The sequence below is a fragment of the Tursiops truncatus genome, chromosome 4, assembly GCF_011762595.2.
Source record: "Tursiops truncatus isolate mTurTru1 chromosome 4, mTurTru1.mat.Y, whole genome shotgun sequence".
In the NCBI taxonomy this organism is placed as follows: Eukaryota; Metazoa; Chordata; class Mammalia; order Artiodactyla; family Delphinidae; genus Tursiops; species Tursiops truncatus.
The window spans coordinates 54,382,523-54,403,833 of NC_047037.1; the positions used below are offsets into that span (position 1 = coordinate 54,382,523).

The 21,311-nt window shown below is 35.2% G+C and overlaps 1 protein-coding gene across 5 annotated transcripts in view; it reads right to left on the bottom strand.

Moving 5' to 3' along the window:
- Nucleotides 1-253: 253 nt before the first annotated feature.
- Nucleotides 254-21,311, bottom strand: part of TBL1XR1 (TBL1X/Y related 1) — a 188,285-nt gene continuing 167,227 nt past the window's right edge. For all 5 annotated transcript variants that reach the window (XM_019946181.3, XM_019946175.3, XM_019946177.3 and 2 more), the window contains 6 exons: nt 13,735-13,856; nt 13,516-13,590; nt 9,871-9,998; nt 9,113-9,278; nt 6,002-6,103; nt 254-5,136 (listed from right to left, as the gene is read on the bottom strand). In XM_019946181.3, coding sequence (XP_019801740.1) covers nt 5,110-5,136; nt 6,002-6,103; nt 9,113-9,278; nt 9,871-9,998; nt 13,516-13,590; nt 13,735-13,856 — 620 coding nt within the window. In that variant the 3' untranslated portion in view covers nt 254-5,109. The remainder of the gene's footprint in view (nt 5,137-6,001; nt 6,104-9,112; nt 9,279-9,870; nt 9,999-13,515; nt 13,591-13,734; nt 13,857-21,311) is intronic.

A 21,311-nucleotide genomic window follows, 5' to 3' on the forward strand; every position in this document is an offset into this window, starting at 1 on the left:
GTGGTTTGGGTTCTGATGGCAGTTGTTACAACTGGTAATACCAGTATGGGAGAATAGACATGCTATATGTTATGAAGGCTAAGTCAGAGCAAAAAAGTTTATTCTACAAAAGAACACTGGAGGAGTAATTGCAATAAAATGTAAACAAGGAATTGTAAACAAGAAATAGCATCCCTCTCCCTTTACTTGACTAGTAAATAGTCTATACAAACTACATAGATATCAAAGGTTTTATATATGTACACAGCCAACATAATATCAAAATATATTTTATTCTGGACCTCTTTCAGATCTGATTCAAATTACAGTTGTCAAAGCAATACAATGCAAAGGGAAACTGCAACAACAACAACAACAAAAAATGTGCCTAGAAAGGAGAAAAGGGTCATTGGGGACAAATCATTGTGATGTGGAACCAAAATACATCATAAGTGTAATTAACATGGTCCAGGACAGCATAGAACATCTATATCAGTCTTCCTTACACAATAATCATGAAAACTGAACAATAAAGTTCTTTAACATGTACAAAAAACTGTCATGGGCTGGTTTACACTTGTACAACAGTTTTAAAGTTAACTGGATAACTAAAGAAATGATGCAGACATTTTAATCCAGTGCTATAAGTAGGCTCACAGAATTAGACCCAAAGGATTTGTAAAAATCAAAATTAGAACATTATAGCTACAATGTCAAAGTCAGGAAAGAAGAAAATTACTTCTGTATTTAGGGATTACAGAGCTACAGAATGCAGTCTGTCTGTTTTTGTTTTTAATGAGATGGAAAAGTACATTAGACTAGATACAACATGCAGAATGTTTTCTTCAACTTATCCAGAAACTCCAAAGAAAACATCATGAAACAGCTTACTAGAAAAAAAAATATGCCCTAGTTATTCACCCTGCTTCAACACTGTCAACGTAAAGGCGGAAATAAAGAATGCTATTAATACTTCAGAACTACTGATATAAGACATCAAATTTCTAAATCAGTGTATTAAAAAAGTGAACACTTTCTCTTTTTTTTTTTTGCTCTCTCTTCTACATTTAGTTAGAATCACGTTTTTAAAAAAAAAAACTGATATTGAACGTGACACGTCAGAGCTATTACAGGAAGGAGTAATTCATAACTTCCCTAACTCCCCTTCCGTCCCTGCTGATTCAGAAGAAAACAAACAAACAAACAAACAAAAAACCAACCAGGGTCTCTTGTAGATTTGCTGCTATTCCCCAAAATGTTGGCATTTGCTGCCATGCCACAATGTTGGTCCACTGAAATAGGATTTCTGTGGAAACTGTCAACAGTAATTCACCAAATGCAAGTACCGTCCTTAGCATGTGAGAATAAATGCGGGTTCTATAGAAATGTACAATGTGCTTAAGAAAATGAAAACTGTTTGAAAAGAGTAAATAGCACTGCATTTGAGATTTATTTTTTCTACTTATCTAGTAAAACTTAACATTTTTGCTGACATAAGAATGGTCACTTGTGAGTCCTTTAAACAGCAAAAATGCATACTCCTCTTCAGGCCTCTACTCAATAATAGTTTACATTACTCTTAACAAAATCATTCTACATAAACAGATAGCTCCTTAAAAATAGTACTCTCTCATTAAATCTAATTTGACAGAAATAAGTTTAAGGAAAAAAGGAGTGCTTTATAAGTTAAGTGAAAAAGTACAAATCTTTGGCCTTTCTCTTGACATTTTTATATGTCAAAAAGCAAAAAACCTTCATGTAATTCAATCTAATGATTACTTTTTGCACCATAATTTGTTTTTTACACCACAAAAGGAGGCACTTTCAGTATCTGTAAAAGGTGTTTAATCCTAAAACATACTTACCTAGAGAATAACTAATTAAAACAGAATTCAATACACTCTAAGACCTATTAGGAAAATAAAAGTTAACCACTTCTAAAAGTCACTTGAAAGTCAATGATGGTACCTGATCAATGACAGGAAATTGGGAATGGAACAAATATTAAGAACTTAGGGGATTTCCTACATGGAGAAGAAAAAAGATATTCCTTTACGATGTTTAAGAGTGACAGCTGCTCTTTCCTTATTCTATTTTAATCAATGAGTATTCTATTCATTCAAGTTTTCCTTTCTATTTTTCCTTATAAGTTTCTTACAGTAGCCTATACAACAATGATATACAATGAATACCACAGAAAATCTACCGGAATCAGTAGATCTTCAGATAAGTTCTTAGAGAGAAAAAAAAAAGGAAGGAAAAATAAGCAAGAACCTCAAAAATAGAACTTTACAGGCTGTGAAACTTGGTCTCTTATAATCATGTTACTGCTCAAATTAGAGGCAATCTTATTTATGTCTACTGGAGCAGCATCGTGGCACATCAGCAGGCAATGATGATGGTGAGAACAGCAGCAAAAAGAAATAACTGTATGCTCACAAAGAACCCAAGCCTACAAAATGGATACCTTTCTGATAGTTTATACTTAAAAGACCCAAGACTTCAGGATAATAAAGCTCTGTATTTATAATCTTTTATATGTCCTATTGTGGCTATTATGCTTAAGTAAAATAGCTAAAGATAAAAAAAACAACAACCAAAAAACCCCCCAAAAAACAGAGAAGATGACAACACCATAAACATGTAGCTGTCTATTTTGGCAGCTATACTGCAGAACTTCATGACTATCTTTTAATCAGCTGGGGAAAAAAAGTCAATAACTGTATGCAAATGAATAAACTGTCCATATCAAAATACAAAAAGTACTATCAATAATCACCTCTGACTTTCAGATTTAAATTCAGTGCAATTGACAAATGCATCGCTAAAGGAAAATGCAGCTTAAACATACTCAAAACATTTGTGTCTATTCCTGGGAGCACATTTAAAAATTATTGCACAGATTTTTAAAATTTTATTTACTTTTTTAAAACAACAACAGAGGTCAACCACAGATGTGGACCTCCAGCAATAAAAGCAGGATTTCAAGTGCCAGATACTCAGCGTATTAGGTTTCCTACGTAAGTCACAGGGTGATAGTTCTAAATATCTATAATGTGATCGAAAACCCTAAAAACAGCTGGCACAAAACCATCATGAATGACTGCCTCTCTGGATGTAAATTTTAAAAAATATTATTACAGTATCATAGTCCCCACTAACAACAACTGGGGTACACATAAAACAATGTATTGTGAAATTAAGTGTATTTATTCTCTTTACCAATAGCAAATGCTATCCTACCTTAGTAAAACCAAGACTTGCTTCAATCAATGCTGTTTTGTAAAAATAGCAAAACAACAAATGCTGAAAATCAAAGCTGCATTACTTGGGTTAAATCAGTTTCTACTTAAACTTAAAACATAGGTTAAAATTTTAGCAGTAAAAGCTTCAAAATAATTAGTGACAGTGTTATAAATTTGCCAAGCTTGATAATAAATGATATTCCTTAATTAAAATCTTTGAGACATAAATTTGACAACTATTCTCTTCAAAATCGACACTTCTGGATTATTACATTAATCATGACAAACCCTGTTAATCACACATATAAACATAGCCCCATGCTATCATTTGTAGATTCTGTATATTTTAGCTTTTAGTTGCATGAGCACAGGAGGTTTTTGATCTGATACCTATACCTTTAAGAAAATACGTGATATTATAAACAGAGTAAAAGACATGATATAGTAGTGATTACTGAAAAAACAAAACATAGCAGCTTAAATCTATCTATTATTTGAAAAAATGTAGTCACAAGTACCACAAATGCGGAATTAGAGCAGCAGGGAGGCTAGTGCAATTATACCTTTTTAAAAAATTTTGTATCACCGCTATGTGAAAACACCTTGAAGCAAGTCTTTTGTTTTAAAGATTGTTTTTAAACTAAGGTAGCAAACATTTTGCCATGTAATGGCAGTGTTATATGTTGTTATCTTGCTTTGTAAAAAGAAAAATAACATGAGAGATTTTTAATACTGGAGTTTGGTTACATTACATATTTAAGCTTCTACACAGAATGATGGACACTTTGAGAAGCTAATCCTTATCCAGAAACATTTTAATCTCTTAAAAAACAAAGCAAAAGAAACAAATAAACAAACAACAAAAAAACCTCAAACCTACTTTGCTCCTTTTCACAATAGTGCACATTTTAACCATAATTTAGTTATGGCTACAAGACATCAGAAGATTTTTTTTATGCATCTTCTCTATGGTATTAAAAAATTTTTTGTGCCCTTCTAGTCTTTAATTGGCAGAAATATGTCCCAAAAAAGAAACTATTGCATTTAAGCCACATCACCAAAAAACAAAACAAAAAAACCAAAGAGAAAAAAAAAAAAAAACCTCACAACAAAAACACAAAGCAAAAGCAAAAACAAAAAACAGAGCATAATACCCTTTTACTGATGTGTCTTACAGATTGACATGACCAAAGTCATATAGTTCCATTTAATTTCCAATTCCCCCTTCTACAACATGCACCAATCGAATATATGCTCTGGGAGCCATAAATGTACCAAACATCTATCTCTTCAAAAGAATGCATTAAAATATTTTTAAGAATTTTTTGTTTAAAAGGTGAAAAAAATATAAACAAGAAACTGATTCACTCCCTTACTTCATGCATCCATAAACTAAACCAAAAACAAAGTTTAAAAGCAAGAACAAACTACTGCTGCAAGTTTTTGTAAGTCCATTTTCTCTGTACATACAAACTGCTAAACTACTGAAGGGAAAAAAGAATATAATCCATGGTGTCTGCTGATTCAAAGGGGAGAAACAAGGCTGTCATTAGTATCCAAAAACTCGTACGTGTATGGGCTGCTTTTATAACGCTTATTTTTTTCTCTCTTCTGTTTTTCATATCCAAAACTTCTAAATGCTATTTTAGGGGCACAGCAGATTAGATTCCAGCACTTGGTGAACAGAATTCACAAGCTGTGACAAAATTCTGTCATCTTCAGGGTGCAATTTTGTTTATATACACTGTATGTATATATTTCTCTTAGATTTGGCTGTAGTGGACTGGCCATGGTTCAAGTGGGACTATAGCAGTACTTGGGTCGGGGACAGTCATTTTGGCTATATACACATTCATAGTCGGTCCATGGCTTCCAACTAGTAGCGCTATTTCCGAAGGTCTAATACACAAACCTGTAAGAAATTAAAATAATCAACCAGTGTGTAAAGAATTTCATTGTACATTTTTTATACAGTTTGGAATCTATTTCTTAGTTCCAAGTTTACGAAACTGGTAAAACAAAAGTAATCATAGCAATGGGCACCAACAGAAATCAGATAAATTGGCTGAAAGCAGATGGAGTTAACAACCATGGGTTAATACTACAGAGGAAGAACCATGGCTAACATGCTGAAGATTTACTCTCTGTTAATTAAAAAGTAGAAAAATATACTCAAAATAGACCATTTTCTATCTCTTGGATCTTAATGAAAGATACTACAGATTACATTAAGCTATTGCTTCAGTAAACAGCTAATAGCTATCCCCTTTCCATCTTCCCTTGGCTTTCAGAACTTTAGAAGCCATAACTAGTATTTCTGTGAATACATGGCCAACCTCATCCTGAAAGTCTCTTGGTATCACACATTCCTCAATGCAGACCCAACTGCCTCTAGTTCCCCTTCCCCGGGCCACCAACACTCTTCTGCAAGGAAGAGAAGGCAAAAATAGGCATTAAAAATTCAAGTCTCTCTCACAGTGCTACACTTAATTTCAGTGATGAAGTTTTACACTAAAAATAACTGTCCATTTCTTGATTACGAAGGCACTCTTCTGGCAAAGATACCCTAAATTCTGTTTACATTATCTGAATGAAATGAACATAAAAAGTATAGAGCCTTCAGTAAAAAAGGTCAATACCCATATCATAAAATTTATTTTTTAAAAAGAACACTTTTGTAGTCACTACCACAACAAGCCACATTTATTCACTATGCTTTCTCTCTTTCTTACACACACACACACACCCCCTTTGGAAACACTTCATTATATACTTACTGAACCATCTGATGCACTGGCTCCAACCTTGTCTCCTGCTGCATTCCAACAAACTTCAAAAATTCCACCTGTTCCCCTATAGCTGTGAACTAGAGCACCTGTCTAAAATAATGAGAAGTGGAATCTTAAAAATAATATATTATTATATATGTTCAAATACTGAGGTAAAAATATTATATGGCTTTATTTCTAGCAATCCAATGTAGGATTTAGCTTCAACTTCAAAATAAACAAGTTCTGAAATACCAGAAACGTAAAATGATGATCCTTTTACAAACAGACAGCACTAGCCTGCTCTCAACAGATCACACACACACACACACACACACACACACACACACGTGCGGCTTCTCCAGTATTGATAACCATTCTTAGCTAAGAAGTGCTTTGACCCTAGAAGTGCCCCTAAGCTAGGAGAATTTTGACCCTAGAAGTGCCCCTAAGCTAGGAGAATTATAAAAGAAGCTAAAAGAGCACATGTACATTATTATTGAAAGATTTTTTAAGTTAAAAGAAAACAAAGTACAACCAGGAACACTACCAATTTCATCATCAATTTAGCCGACTCATAAATATAACTCAATTATTTTATTCCTTCGGCAATGGAAACCAAAATCATTCAGCTGCCATTCAATAACTGAAACTTAGTACAAAAATGTATTCTCCTAGGAAACCAGTTATTAAACAGGGCAAAGGTCAGAGGTTCTGCTGTGAGAAATGAAAAATAATGAAAAATATGCTTCCGGTGTTCTGTCCTGACAAACCAGAAAAGTATCTCACAGCTTCATGGTGAACTAAAAAACTCAAACTGGAAGTAGCAGAACTACCTAAACACAACATGGAACCAAGACATAACCTTCTGAGACAGCCAGCCCTAAGCTAATCACTAAGCTAGAAGATCACAATGGGAAGTCTCAACTGTTCTTTTCCTCCTACCTAAAATTTCTCACAATTTAAGAGATTAATGAAAAAGCACGGGTACAGGAGGCCTTAAGCATCTACAGTTAATTAGAAGAGAATGGAGTGGCGCCAACGAGATAGGCTGTTGTATGGAGAGTCAAATCTACAGGATTGTCAATTTTGGGGTTAAAAACCGACACTGTCTTTCAATAGTACTTACCAATTTCTAAGCTTGAATCAGGCTATAATTGAACCGAAACAGCATGGTCAACAAGCCAGAGCTATCACATTAACAAAAGCCAAAGGATCCTCAGCATCTACTCAAACCTGTGTTCTGACCAGACTGTAACAATTTAACTGTCAAATGCTTAGATAACATATCATCCAAGTAATGAAAGAAAAAAATAGGTGTACATATTGACAAAAAGACAATTACTTTCTCCTGCACTGAAAGCTATTTTCAAACTTAAAAGAAAAAAAGCAAAATGACATTTTGATACACAATAGTGATACAACAAAACAGTATGGTTACTCAAATGCCCTTAGAAGTGTAGCAGTATCTTCCCTTAGAACTCTACAGTTCTATACCCAAATTTTATTTTAAATTAATTAACTCAAAATGGAGTGAATGAGTGATGGAAAATGTATACAACCGGCAGATTATCTATAAAGCCTCTGCTATTCAATCAAAACAGAAAGACTGGGAATTCCCTGATGGCCCAGTGGTTAGGATTCTGTGCTTCCACTGCAGGGGGCATGGGTTCAATCCCTGGTCGGGGAACTAAGATCCTGCAAGCCGGTAAGTAATTAGAAACAATGAGAGGGCTCAGCAGGTTTGATGGAGTCAACATCAACATGCCAAAATTCATAATGTTCCAAACATGAGCAACCACAAGTAAAAGGAATATTATTTTTTAAAACATGCTAAACACAGTAACAATAAAATCCATAAGGCATCTCAGAATACATTTTGTAAAAAAGATCTTTATGAAGAAATTATAAAACTTTACTGAAGGAAAAAGAAAAAGACTTAATGAGGGGGAATAACAAAGTTACAGTCACTAAAATTAAACTAACAATGCAGGTACATACAAATGTATCAATCAATGGAATACAAGAGAATCTATGAACAAAACATACAAGAACGTAGTATATGAAAGAAGTGACATTCTGACACAGTGAAGGGACAGTAAACAGTGCCAAGAAAACTGGTGATCCATAAAGAAAGACAGAATTAGAACTATACCTCACACCATATATAAAAACCAATTCTAAGGGAGTATAATATAAATGAAAAAATAAAACAGTGGGAGTATAAAATGAAAGAATCATAATGCTTTTATCTACAAAAAAACCTCAAGAAGAATGAAAGAGAAACCGATAAAAAAAGTTATCTGTAGAGGATCAAGAAAAAAATGGGAGCAAAACTTCTCAGTGTATACCTTTTTATAATGGGGGGAGGGTGTTGGAGACCATTTGAATGTATAAGTTAATCAAAAATAATATGGGAAAATGATGATTTATGCAAAACAGGCTGACCAACTATGGTGATCAGCAACACAAAGAGAAATAACCCACAATAACTTATTGTGCATATAATACAAGCAGTAAAGATCTGATTTTTGAACAGGGGGTGGGGCAGGGAGAGTCACATGACTGATATTAAAGAAAAAGTATTTGGCATGTAAAAACTAAAACACTGAAAAGATTAAAATAATGAAAGCAACAAAACTGTTTTCTCCATTTTTAAGAAAGGATCTCTGTAGCATTGTCCCTAAAAAGGTGGTACATAGTTTTAAGTTCGTTTCTGATAAATTATGTGCTCAATCATAAAACCTTGTCCTTTAACACATTTTTTAAACTGCTCATATATACCTTCTCTGAAGACAATTCTTTTAGAACATAAAGAAATGGTATCATTTATCTAAATAAATGCATCTTAAACTCTCACATTTCATGTCTGCAAAACTGTTGGAAAAAATAAAACAGAGACTCTAAATTTTGGTCCATATTATGAAAATCTCACTTCAGCTGGTTTTGATCTTTACTTAGCTGTAAATTCCCCCCAAAAAGTGCTCATATAAAAACGAACTGAATTAATAACACAAAAGGAATGACAACCAAAACTAAAAAAAAAAAAATTTTGTTTAGACAAATGCTTCTTATATTCTTACATAAGAATACTTGACTATTTAAATAACTTGGACATACCTGTGTGTTCCAGATGTGCACACATTTGTCAAAAGAACCACTCGCCAGATACCTGCCATCAGGACTGAAAGCTACACTGTACACAGGCTCTTGGTGTTTTGTCAGAGTATGGATGCAAATTCCTCGGTCTACATCCCATAATCTAACAGTAGAATCAAAGGATGCACTGACAAGGGAGGAAAAAAAAAGATTTTATAAGTAATGAAATACTCTCAGCCCCACCCCCAATCTACAATATTCAGCCATTCCTAATAGCTAGCCATGAATTCCTCATGAGAAGCAGACGGTGCTGTTAGGAAGAAAGTGTTCTGGAAACAAAGCTAATCGGAGACATGACAGCTTCATTAAGCACATCTCCAAGTCTGTAAACTGGAAAACATAAATGAGCTAATTCACTGTATTCCTTTTCTCTTTAAATAACTCCTTTATATTGACACACAGTTTTGAAATGCTACATTAAATATGTTTTTAACTTATTTTTTTAAATGCTGAAAAAACTTTATTGCATTATGCTTCAATTACTTGGGTTTTAATCAATATTTGATATTATCAGTAAATTATTTGCTATCTCCAGATACAAACATCCATTATGACCTGAAATAATAAAACAACTCTGTGTCTAAAGGTTCCCATTAAAAAAAAATATTCCTTATAGGATACATTCCCATTTCATGGAATTTTTCCTATTTTTCTGTCATATTTATAAGAGGTTTTCTTTGTAAAAGACTCATAAAGGAAAAGCAAAACAGAAATGTTACCTTGCTAACATGAGGTTGGCATTTGGATTATTTGTCCCTGGCCCTGTTGGACTCCACTTGATAGTATAAATTTCTTTATTATGTGCTTGCAAATCATGGACACAGTTGTCTTGTTTCATACTCCATATCTAAGCAAAAAGGAAAAAGGTATGTAATTATTTTTCCATACAAAGGGTACTTTTATAATGTTATCTTGCCAGTCCAAAATATAGCGGTACACCGGAACAATAATTACAGAGATCAAGAGAATACATACAAATAAATTAAAATGTAGAATATATTTAATATTTATCTTTTAAAAATGACAAATTAGCTTCAAGTCCTTTCTAAATATTCACTATTGTGAGGCTTCAGGATTCAATTAACTGTAGTTCTAAGATTACTTTTGATAGCTTCAGATGGTACAAACTCCAACATTCAGTAAGTTCCTCAGTTAATGATCCTACAATGTTTAAGGCATTAGTTTTTATTCTGTCCTTTAAAATAAAAGATCTACATTACAAATTCCTCTTAGAATTTAGAATCAGGAACTATTTTGCAATCAGGAAGAGAAAATAGATAAGCAACATACAGATAAATATAATATGATTCATGTTGACACCAAAGCATAGGCAATGAAAGCAAAAAAAAAAAAAAAGCAAGCGGTACTACATACAATTTAAAAGTTTCTGCACAGCAAAGGAAACAATGAAGTAAAAAGGCAAACCATGGAATGAGAGAAAATACTGCAAACCATATATCCAATAAGGAGTTAATTTCCAAAATATGTAAAGAAACCCTACAACTCAACAGCAAAACCCCCAATAACCCAATTTAGAAATGGACAAAGGACTTAAATAGACATTTCTCCAGAGAAGATACACAAATGGCCAATAGGTGGTGTATGAAGAGATGCCCAATGTCACTGATCATCAGTGAAAAGAAAATCAAAACTATGAGATACCACTTCACAACTGTTAGGATGGCTATTAAAATTTTTAAAAATGTTGTCAAGGTTGTGGAGAAATTGGAAACCTTGTAAACTATTGATAAATGATTGCAAAATGGTGTAGCCACTATGAATAATAGTATGGAGGTGCTCCCCCAAATTTTAACAACTACCACTATATATGATCAGCAATTCCACTTCTGGGTATTTATCAAAAAAAAAAAAAAATCGAAATCAGGATCTTGAGGAGGCATCTGTATGCCCTTGTTCACTGCAGCATTATTCATAAAAGCCAAGATATGGAAACATCCTAAGTGCCCATCAATGGATGAATGGATGAAGAAAATGCATATATATACAATGGAGTATTATTCAGCCTTAACATATGGGGAAATCCTGCAATATGTGACAACATGCATAAATTGTAAGGACGAATGTTGTATGATTCCATTTACATGATGTATCTAAGAGTCCAACTCATAAAAGCAAAGAAAAGAATGGTGGGGATAAACAGCAAGGTCCTATAGTATAGCACAGGAAACTGTATTCAGTATCCTATAGTAAACCATAAAGGACAGAAACTAACACACCATTCACTGTAAAGCAATTATACTCCAATAAAGATGTTACAAAAATAAAAAATAAATTATTGGTGTAAAAAGGAAAAAAAAAACATTAATGGAAAAGAAAAAAAAAAAGAATGGTGGTTGCCAGAGGTGGTGGGGTCACAGGGAGGGGCTGCTAGTAAACAAGCATAAAATCTCAGCTCTAGAGATCTGCCTCACTGCGTTGTGCTTAGGACGGTAACACTTGTTTTGTGCACTTAAAAATCTGTTAAGGGTAGATCTCATGTCAAGTATTCTTCCCATATAAAATTCAGAAATTGTAAATGATTCACATACAAGAAACCGTGAAAAGTAGCAAAGCAGTAAAGTTAGAATGGTGAGTAGAGAATACGCCTTTCTAGAGTTGAAAACATGCCTGTGTATACAGGTTAAAAAATAATTCATATTATTTTTGAGCAAAAATTAAGAGAAACCTACACCAACAGTATTTCTAACAAAATCATTCAGTAAAGACATGGGGGGAAACCTTGCCAAATACAAACACACATACACCAAACCCAAGTACCAACAAAGAAACAAAAATTAGCTGTGCTTCACACTTCTGCCATGAAACTAATGAGATAATGAAGCAATAACATCATGTTTTTGTATCCTAGGTATACATAACTCCATGTAAATAAATCCAAAAGGTATGTTTCCAAAACATATTGATACTTCATGTGAGCTTTCGACAGCACTGATGACACTGACCACTCCCATCCATCACCTCCCTTGAAGTACTCTTCTCTTTACACACTGTTTCCAGAGGTCATTCCAATTTCCTGTTGGAGTCTCATTCCTCTTGAGCTGCTAAATGCTAGAGTTTCTTAAGACTTTTTTAAGCTTTCCTCTTCTTTTACTCTGTACATTTCTACCTACACAATTTTGTCCATGCCCATGCCTTTGAATGACCACCCACCTATTGAGAATTCCCAAATTTTTTATGTCAGGCTTAGAATTGTTCTCTGAGCATCAGACCGACCTGGCACCTCCACTTGCATGACTCAAAGGCACTGTCCAAGCTGGAGATAATCCTCTCACTCATCTGCTGTTCCTTGTTCTCAAAATATGGCTTCACTAGACATTATCCATCCTTCTAGCTTCTGCTTTAAAATTCTATGACCTTTTATTATTCTTAGAACTAAAAAAAGCTCTCTAATATTTTCTAATTTAAACTTCTCTCTCTAGCTGCAACTCAGTCCCTGACAGTAGGCGCTCTATAGCCACCGGCCTTCTTTCATTTCCTCATATGTGCCATACTCTGTTCCAGAAGTTTTTCATTTTATAAGCATAATGCATGTGCACGCAAAGTAATCTCACAAACAAGAGCGTGAAGAAAAGCATTTTTACCAGCAACGTTTACAAAGGAGTCCAGGCTTGAAAAAACTATCTAACTAAAAACACAGCAGGTATTTAAGGAAAAAAACCACCAGGTTACCAAGGTTACATTTAGTCTGTTCATGGGAAGAGGAAAAGCAGTTTCCCCTCATGATTATCCTATCTATAAGGGTCATCACGTCTGCAGTCACTGGCACTGTAAAGTCAAAGATAAATTCTTTTCATATAGTTAACATGGTGAAGCACAGGGTGCAAGCTTCATTAATTTTGAAGATTAGTATTATGTTGTTCTTCGTCTCAAACTGCTTTTCTTCTTTAATTTTGGTATGTCATATGCGTAGGTGCTAGGTGTTAGTTTTTGCTTTTAGTTATGCAACAAGAAAAACATAAATTCATATTGAGATGTGAGTACTGACATGTCAGCTATACTCACTCACCAACTAAGCTATATATCTACTATATATCAGTTTCCCAGAAAGGGTGATATATACTCACACCACAGCAAAATCCAATTAACACAATTCTCAGAATTTCAGTCAAATCCATGAATGCTACAAAGATCTTTGCTACCTATGAATCAGATCCTTACATGTGCAAATAACCTTTAATTGTGCCAATATATGACTCCCTAATAGTGAAGACAATTTATAATAGCACAAACCTCAGTATCATAATTCCCAACTATAAGAGAGACATTCTAAACAATCTTACAACAGCCAGAGCAGCCACAGTGTGTAACTCCTCAACCCCATTTCTCCCCACTATCTGAATTACCTTTAAAGTCATGTCATCAGAACAGGATGCCAGGAGATTGCCAGTTGGGTCCCATTTGATAGCATTTACTTCATTCTAAAAATAACAGTGAACATTCACATTTTCATTTCATAGACTTGGTTGTTTTTTGGGTATTAAACATGCATACTTCAAAACCACTCTGAAACATTACTTATTCATCATAATCACTTTAAAGGAGGGAAAAAAAAGGTTTCTCACCGTGTGTCCCTGGAATGTTTTAATAGGTCTGTCTTGTCCTAACTTACAGACATGAATGCACATATCTGTACTACAAGAAGCAAAGGTGTTGTTGCTCTGCCAATCAACATCCAATGCTGGCGCTGAAAAGAAAAACAGGCAAGGTTTGCATTCATTCCACATGTACTGAAACCTAGGAGCTTTAGTTTTAAACCATGGTTAGACATTAAGTATGCTATTAATAGGAACTTAAAATATTTTACTTTATACTTTTTATGGTATTAATAGAATTTTTAAAATTATGGTACTTAAATATTACAAATATTAATACATTTCAGTTTGGTTGTCTCCATGTGAGACACAGCCTAATAGAAAGTACACTGCTCTGGTCACCAGGAGATGAGGGTTCCTGAGAGCTTGCCCTGTAAATTACTAGCACTGGATTCTTGGCTCCTCATTTGCAAAATGATAAAATTAAATGTGATGCTACACTTCCTCTTGTTTCTGAAATTCTGTGAGTGTTCAATGGATAAGAAGCCTTGTTTTGCTACTCCCTAACTAGTGGGCCCTAAGCAAGTCACCTCTCATGCTATCTTTCTCTTCTGAAAAAAATGGGGGGACTTCCCTGGTGGCACAGTGGTTAAGAATCTGCCTGCCAATGCAGGGGACACTGGTTCGATCCCGTCCGGGGAGATCCCACATGCCACGGAGCAACTAAGCCCGTGTGCCACAACTACTGAGCCTGAGCTCTAGAGCCTGTGAGCCACAACTACTGAGCCCGTGCGCCTAGAGCCTGTGCTCCGCAAGAGAAGCCACCGCAATGAGAAGCCGGCGCACCACATCAAAGAGTAGCCACCGCTCGCCACAACTAGAAAAAAAAAAGCCCGCGGGCAGCAACGAAGACCCAACACAGCCATAAATAATAAATAAATAAATTTATAAAAATTAAAAAAATAATTTAAAAGTGGGGATAAAACCTTTAAGCTTAGTACCCAAGAATATTGTGAAAATCAAGTTAGATTGTGTATGGAATATACTATGTAAATTACAAGTTAGACAAACGTTACACTGAATAAGTATCATTTCCACTGTCTACTCAACTGATAAATGGAATATTGCATGATTTGCAAATACATTTTTCTTCTAAGTGATTCTTGTCAAATACCTCTTAAAATCTACATCATTGAATTTAAAACCTCAGAGGCCCAAAAGCTGGCTGGCATTTAATACTTATTTTAGATCTGATATGATTAAAAGATTCTTTCCTTTCATTTTCCCCTGGTGCAAAGTGCAAAGCCTCTCTATAATTAGCAATGCAGATTAAGGTAATGTAGCAAGTAACTGGGTTAAGCAATAGAAGCATATCAAAAACACTGGATTTAGAGTAGGCAGTAGGTAGCTGGGGGGGAAGGTGAGATTCAAAAACCAAGCACCCTTGGCTCAAGAGGAGGAAAACCCTGAGGTGCAACAAACACTCCAGAGCCCTGCCTGGATCAGGTTGAGCCTGGACCTTCACCAGCAACTGCTCCCTTTCTCGGCTCCTTCCCGTGAGCCGTGGCCGCTGAGCCTGCGCGTCCGGAGCCTGTGCTCCGCAACAGGAGAGGCCACAACAGTGAGAGGCCCGCGTACCGCAAAAACCAACAACAAAAAATAAGTTTTAAAAAAAAGTATAACAAAATGCTATGAAGAAAGCCAAGTATCTGTCATGTTCCACCAGGGTGTTAATTTGGTAGAGTCATCTGCAAAATGTTAAATAGAAGGCTGAGAAAATTTGAAACAGCATTCAAACAAATATACCAATAGGTTCAGAACAAAACAAAAACAAACTGTATAACCAGGTAAAGATAAGTGGAGGAAGCTGGGGAGTGGTGCCATATGAGTTATGTGATTAATACTTCTATGATATGCCTGGCTCATAAGATACAATGATAACAGACTGGTATAATCTAAGAACCCGTACCTCATTACTTTATATTTATTCCTAAAATTTAAAAATGAGGTATCACCTCACACCATTCAGAATGGGCATCACCAAAAAAATCTACAAACAACAAATGCTGGAGAGGGTGCGGAGAAAAGAGAGCCTTCTTGCACTGTTGGTGGGAATGTAAACTGATACTGCCACTATGGAAAGCAGTATGGAGGTTCCTTAAAAAACTAAAAACAGAACTACCATATGACCCAGCAATCCCTCTACTGGGCAGATACCCAGAGAAAACCATAATTCAAAAAGACACATGCGGGGGCTTCCCTGGTGGCGCAGTGGTTGAGAGTCCGCCTGCTGATGCAGGGGACACGGGTTCATGCCCCGGCCCGGGAAGATCCCACATGCCGTGGAGAGGCTGGGCCCGTGAGCCATGGCTGCTGAGCCTGCGCGTCCGGAGCCCGTGGTCCACAACGGGAGAGGCCACAACAGTGAGAGGCCTGCGTACCGCCAAAAATAAATAAATAAATAAATAAAAATGAGTCTAGGTAATACAAGTTCTTTAGGATAAAAACACATCTTTAACATAAAATGTATTTTTATGTAGGTAATATGTGAGAGGTGTGTTTACTATTACTAGTCTCATTTTACACATGATGAAAGAGGCTAAGAAAAGTTAATTTGCCTAGGGTTACAAAATCTTTTAAATTCCTGGAGCTGGAATTCCCTGGCGGTTCAGTGGTTAGGACTCCGTGCTCCCATTGCAAGGGGCACGGTTCGATCCCTGACTGGGGAACAAGGATCCCACAAGCCATGCAGTGTAGCCAAAAAAAAAAAATTCCTGGAGCTAAGGTTCTATTTTTGTGTCCTTCAATTCTGATTTATTTTTTGGTTAACCCATGCACCCTTCACAATTTAGAAAGGTAACAAACCTATGAGGGAAGGGAAAAAAGGCATTTAATATTCATTTATTTTTATTTTAAAAAAAGCTTCATTGAGATATAATTCATACACCATAAATTTCATCCATTTAAAGTGTGCAATTCAATGGTTTTTAGTATATTACATTAATAATTTTAAAATATTGTGGTCATACATAACATAAAACTTGTCATTTAATTAACTGTACAATTCAGTTGTATCAATTACATTCACAATGTTGTACAGTCATCACCACTATTTTCAAAAGTTCTTCATCATTGGGCTTCCCTGGTGGCACAGTGGTTGGGAGTCCGCCTGCTGATGCAGGGGACACGGGTTCATGCCCTGGTCCGGAAGGATCCCACATGCCGCAGAGTGGCTGGGCCCGTGAGCCATGGCCGCTGAGCCTGTGCGTCCGGAGCCTGTGCTCCGCAACGGGAGAGGCCACAACAGTGAGAGGCCCACACACCGCAAAAAAAAAAAAAAAAAGTTCTTCATCACCCCAAACCGGAACTCTGTAACCATTAAGCAGTAACTCTCCATTTCCCCCTCCTCCCAGCCTCTGTAACCTTGAATCTTTACATTCATCTCTATGAATTTGCCTATTCTAGACATTTCATACTCTTGAAATATCTAGAATCATACTCTAGAATGATTCTAGATTCTACTCATGTAGAATCATACTCTTTGTCCTTTTATGTCTGGTTTATTTCACTTAGCATAACATGTACAAATTCTCTGGTGTTGTAGCATGTATCAGAACTTCATTCCTTTTTATGGCTGAATAATAATCTATTGTATATAGAGACCCATTCTGTTTTTCCACTCATCCGCTAACGGACAGTGGGTTGTTCCTACCCTTTGGCTACTGTGAAAAATGCTGCTATGAACATTGACGGACATGAATTCGTTCAAGTCCCTGCGTTCAATTCAATTGCCTAGGAGTAGAATTGCTGGGTCATATGGTAACTCTATTTAACTTTTTGAGGAACTGTCATACTGTTTTCCACAACGACTGTACTATTTTACATACCTACTAGCAAAGTACAAGGATTCTAATTTCGCCGCATCATCGTGAACACTGTTACGTTTTATAGCCATCCTAATGAATATGAAGTGGTTAACTCATCTATAATCATGATTTATGCTTTATGTAAGAGTGTATGTGGACAAAAATACAGTGCAGGAATTAAAATACGGTAATTTAAAAAGCATGGTAGACTTTCATTCCTGATCAAGATGGAGTAACAGGGACCAAATTTACCTCCTGCCCAAAACAACCAAAAAAATTACAGAATATATGAAATAATAGTTCAGAACTCTGGGCACCAGGCAATAAAGGACCGTGGTTCCTGAGAGAAGGGAAATCAACCAACAGTGTGCCTCTATAACTGCTCAAACATATGATCTGGAAAAATGTCCAGATCTTGGCACAGGGAAGAGGAATCTCCCTAGGAAGAGATTAATGAAATTCCTGAGTGGAAGAGATAAAGCTCAAAATGTGGAAAACTGAAGGCAGCTAGAATTCCCAAAACTAGAAGGGACAGAGCTTTGCAGACAGAGAAAGAATTCTGAAGACCTGAAGTGGGCCCTATTCACACAGTTAGCTGAGTACTAATCAGCACAAGTATCTGAAGATACTAGCTGAGACCTGGGAAAGAACCACTCAAAAGAATTAGAAGAAACAATGCCTGATACTCAAGATTGGGAACACTGTCTAAATCCACCAGACTAGAAAACCTTTTGATTCATGGAACACTGGTCAGAGTACACCTAGGTTCTTGCCTCATTACCAGGAAATAAATAGCCGTACACCGAGCACTGTTTCACTGCCATTTAACAAATCTTACAAGCATGACACAAAAGGATCAAACCATTTCCAAGTAATTTAACTATGTCCCAGAATAAATTCACAAATACTTATAAGAATACAGAAATATCCAGCAACTAACGACATAAAATTCAAAATGCCTCACTTCCAATCAAAAGTAACAAGGCATGCAAAGATGCAGGAAAATATGACCAAAATGAAGAGAAAAATCAAATCATAAAAACTGACCTAGACATTAAAGCACTTGCAACTATATACGGTTTGTTCAAATAGTTAAGTAGCAACATGGAAGACGTAAAAAAGACCTAAATCAAACTTCTAGAGATTAAAACTGAAACATGTGAGATAAAAAACGTACTGGATGGAATAAACTCTAGATTAGATGCTGCAGAAGAAAAGATGTGTGAGCTTGAAAACAGCAGAGATTATGAAAAAAAAAAAGACTGGATAAAAAAACGAACGGCCCATCAGTGTATTACGGGACATCAAGCAGACTAATAAACATAATCAGAATTTCAAGTTAAAAATAAATGTGGGGAGGAGGTAGAATATTTTTTAAAGAATAATGGTCAAAAAAATTTCTAATTTGAAGAAAACTATGAACGAAGAAATCCAAGAAGCTCCAAGGACAAAAAACATAAAGAAAACTAAACCAAGGCACAACATATGCAAATTGCACAAAATCAGTTATAAGGAGAAAAATCTTAAAAGCAGCCAGAGAAAACAAGACAAGAATAATAAGGATAAAAATGGTAGCAAGTTCAAATTGAAACAGTGTAAATAAGAAGAGGACAGAGCAACCTTTTCTTTAAAGTACTGAAAGAAAAAAACCCTGTCAACCCCAGAATTCTATACCCAACAAAAATATCTTTCAGTAATGAAGACTTCTTAATACCTACAAAAGAATTCATCAACATAAGATTTACACTATAAGGAATGTTAAAGCAGTTCAAGCAGGAAATAAATGATACCAGATGAAACTATGTATCTGTGCAAAGGAATGAAGAGTTGGAAATGGTAACTATGGGTAAAAAATTTTATTATTTAACCCCTTTAAAATATCACTTGAAGATAGATGGTGGTAAGTTAAAGATGTGTACTATAAATCCCAAGGCAACCATTATAATAAAAGATTTACAGTTAATAACCCACCAAAGGAGGAAAAATGTAATCACACAAATATTCAATTAATCCAAATGGAAGCAGAAAAATAGCAAAAGAAGATGAGATAAATAGAAATATGATTAATTTAAATGCAATCATTATCAATAATCACATTAAATGTAAATAGCCTAAATATTGCCATTAAAAGGCAGACGCTAATACTGAATGAACAAGCAATATATGATGCCTACATAAAATATACACCAAATATAACAAAATTAATAGATTATAAGTAAAAGCATGGAGAAATATGTACCATGCCAACACTAACCAAAAGAAAACTGGAAGGGCTACATTAATATGAGACAAAGTAGATTTCAGAGCACAAAAAATAAAATGGAAAAAAAAAAGAGGGCCGCTAACAAAACGATAAAAGGGTCAATTCAACATAAGGTTGCAACATTCCTAAACGTTCATGCCCCTAATAACATTGTTTCAAAACACATAAAGCAAAAATTGACAGAGCTTCAAAGAAAACAGAAATTACTGTATTTTCCAATTATTGTTGATGATTTCTATACCCCTCTCTCAGTAACAGATGGTCTAAGTACACAGAATAATCACTAAAGGCCATAAAAGATTTGAACATTATCAAACAACTTGACCTAAATGACATTTATGAGAACAATGGAATTAAATTAGAAAGCAATATTACAAAGATCTTTAAAATGTTTCCAAATACTCAGAAATTAACACACTTCTAAATAACCCATGGGTCAAAGAAGGAATCAAAATTACTCCAGAAAGTATTTTGAACTGAATGAAAACACATTTGAAAAATTGTGAGATGTCACTAAGTAGTAGTTAGAAGTAATTTATAGCACTGAATATCCCCATTAGAAAAGCAGAAAGGTCTCAAATCAGTGACCCCAACTTCTACATTAAGCAAAAAGAAAAAGAGCATGTTAGATTGATACTGAAAGCATGATACATAAAAGAATAAATTAAGGACTTCATCAACATTAATAATATCTGACCTTTGAGGCACACTGCCAAAACAATGCAGAGACAATCCACAGACTATGAGACAATATTTGTAAATACTTGATCAGACTTGTATCCAGAATATATAAAGAGTTCACAAGACTCAATAAGAAAACAACAAAGTTAAATTAAAAATCCAAAGATTTGAACAGATACTTCACCAAAGGAGACATACAGATGGTAAATTAAACCATGACAAGATGCTCAACATCATTAGTCATTAGGAAATGAAAATGAAAACCACAGTGAGATACGACTACACGCTCCTTAGGGTGGCTACAATGAAAAAGACTGACCACATACCAAGTGTTGGCAAGGAAATGGAGGGACTGGAATACCCTCTGCTGTTGAGAATGTAAACCAGTTTGGAAAACATAAACTTTGGAAAACAGTTGGGCATTAACAAGTTAAACACAGACCTACCATATATCTAGCCATAACTTTCCTAGGTCTTTACACAGAGAAATGAAAACACAAGTTCATAAAAAGATAAGCACAGGAATGTTGATAGCAGTTTTATTTGTAATAGCTAAAACCTGGAAACAACTCAAATTTGCTTCAACAGGTAAATGGATAAACAAACTGGTATATCAACATAACAGAATACTACTCATAAATCAAAAGAAATGCAAAATAATTATGCAGAGTGAAAGAAACCAGACACAAAAAGAATACATACTGTGCGATTCTATTTATATAATGTAGACTAGTTTCTGGTGACAGAAAGACTATCAGTGGCTACCTGGGGAAGGGGAAGGGAATGATTTCAAGGGG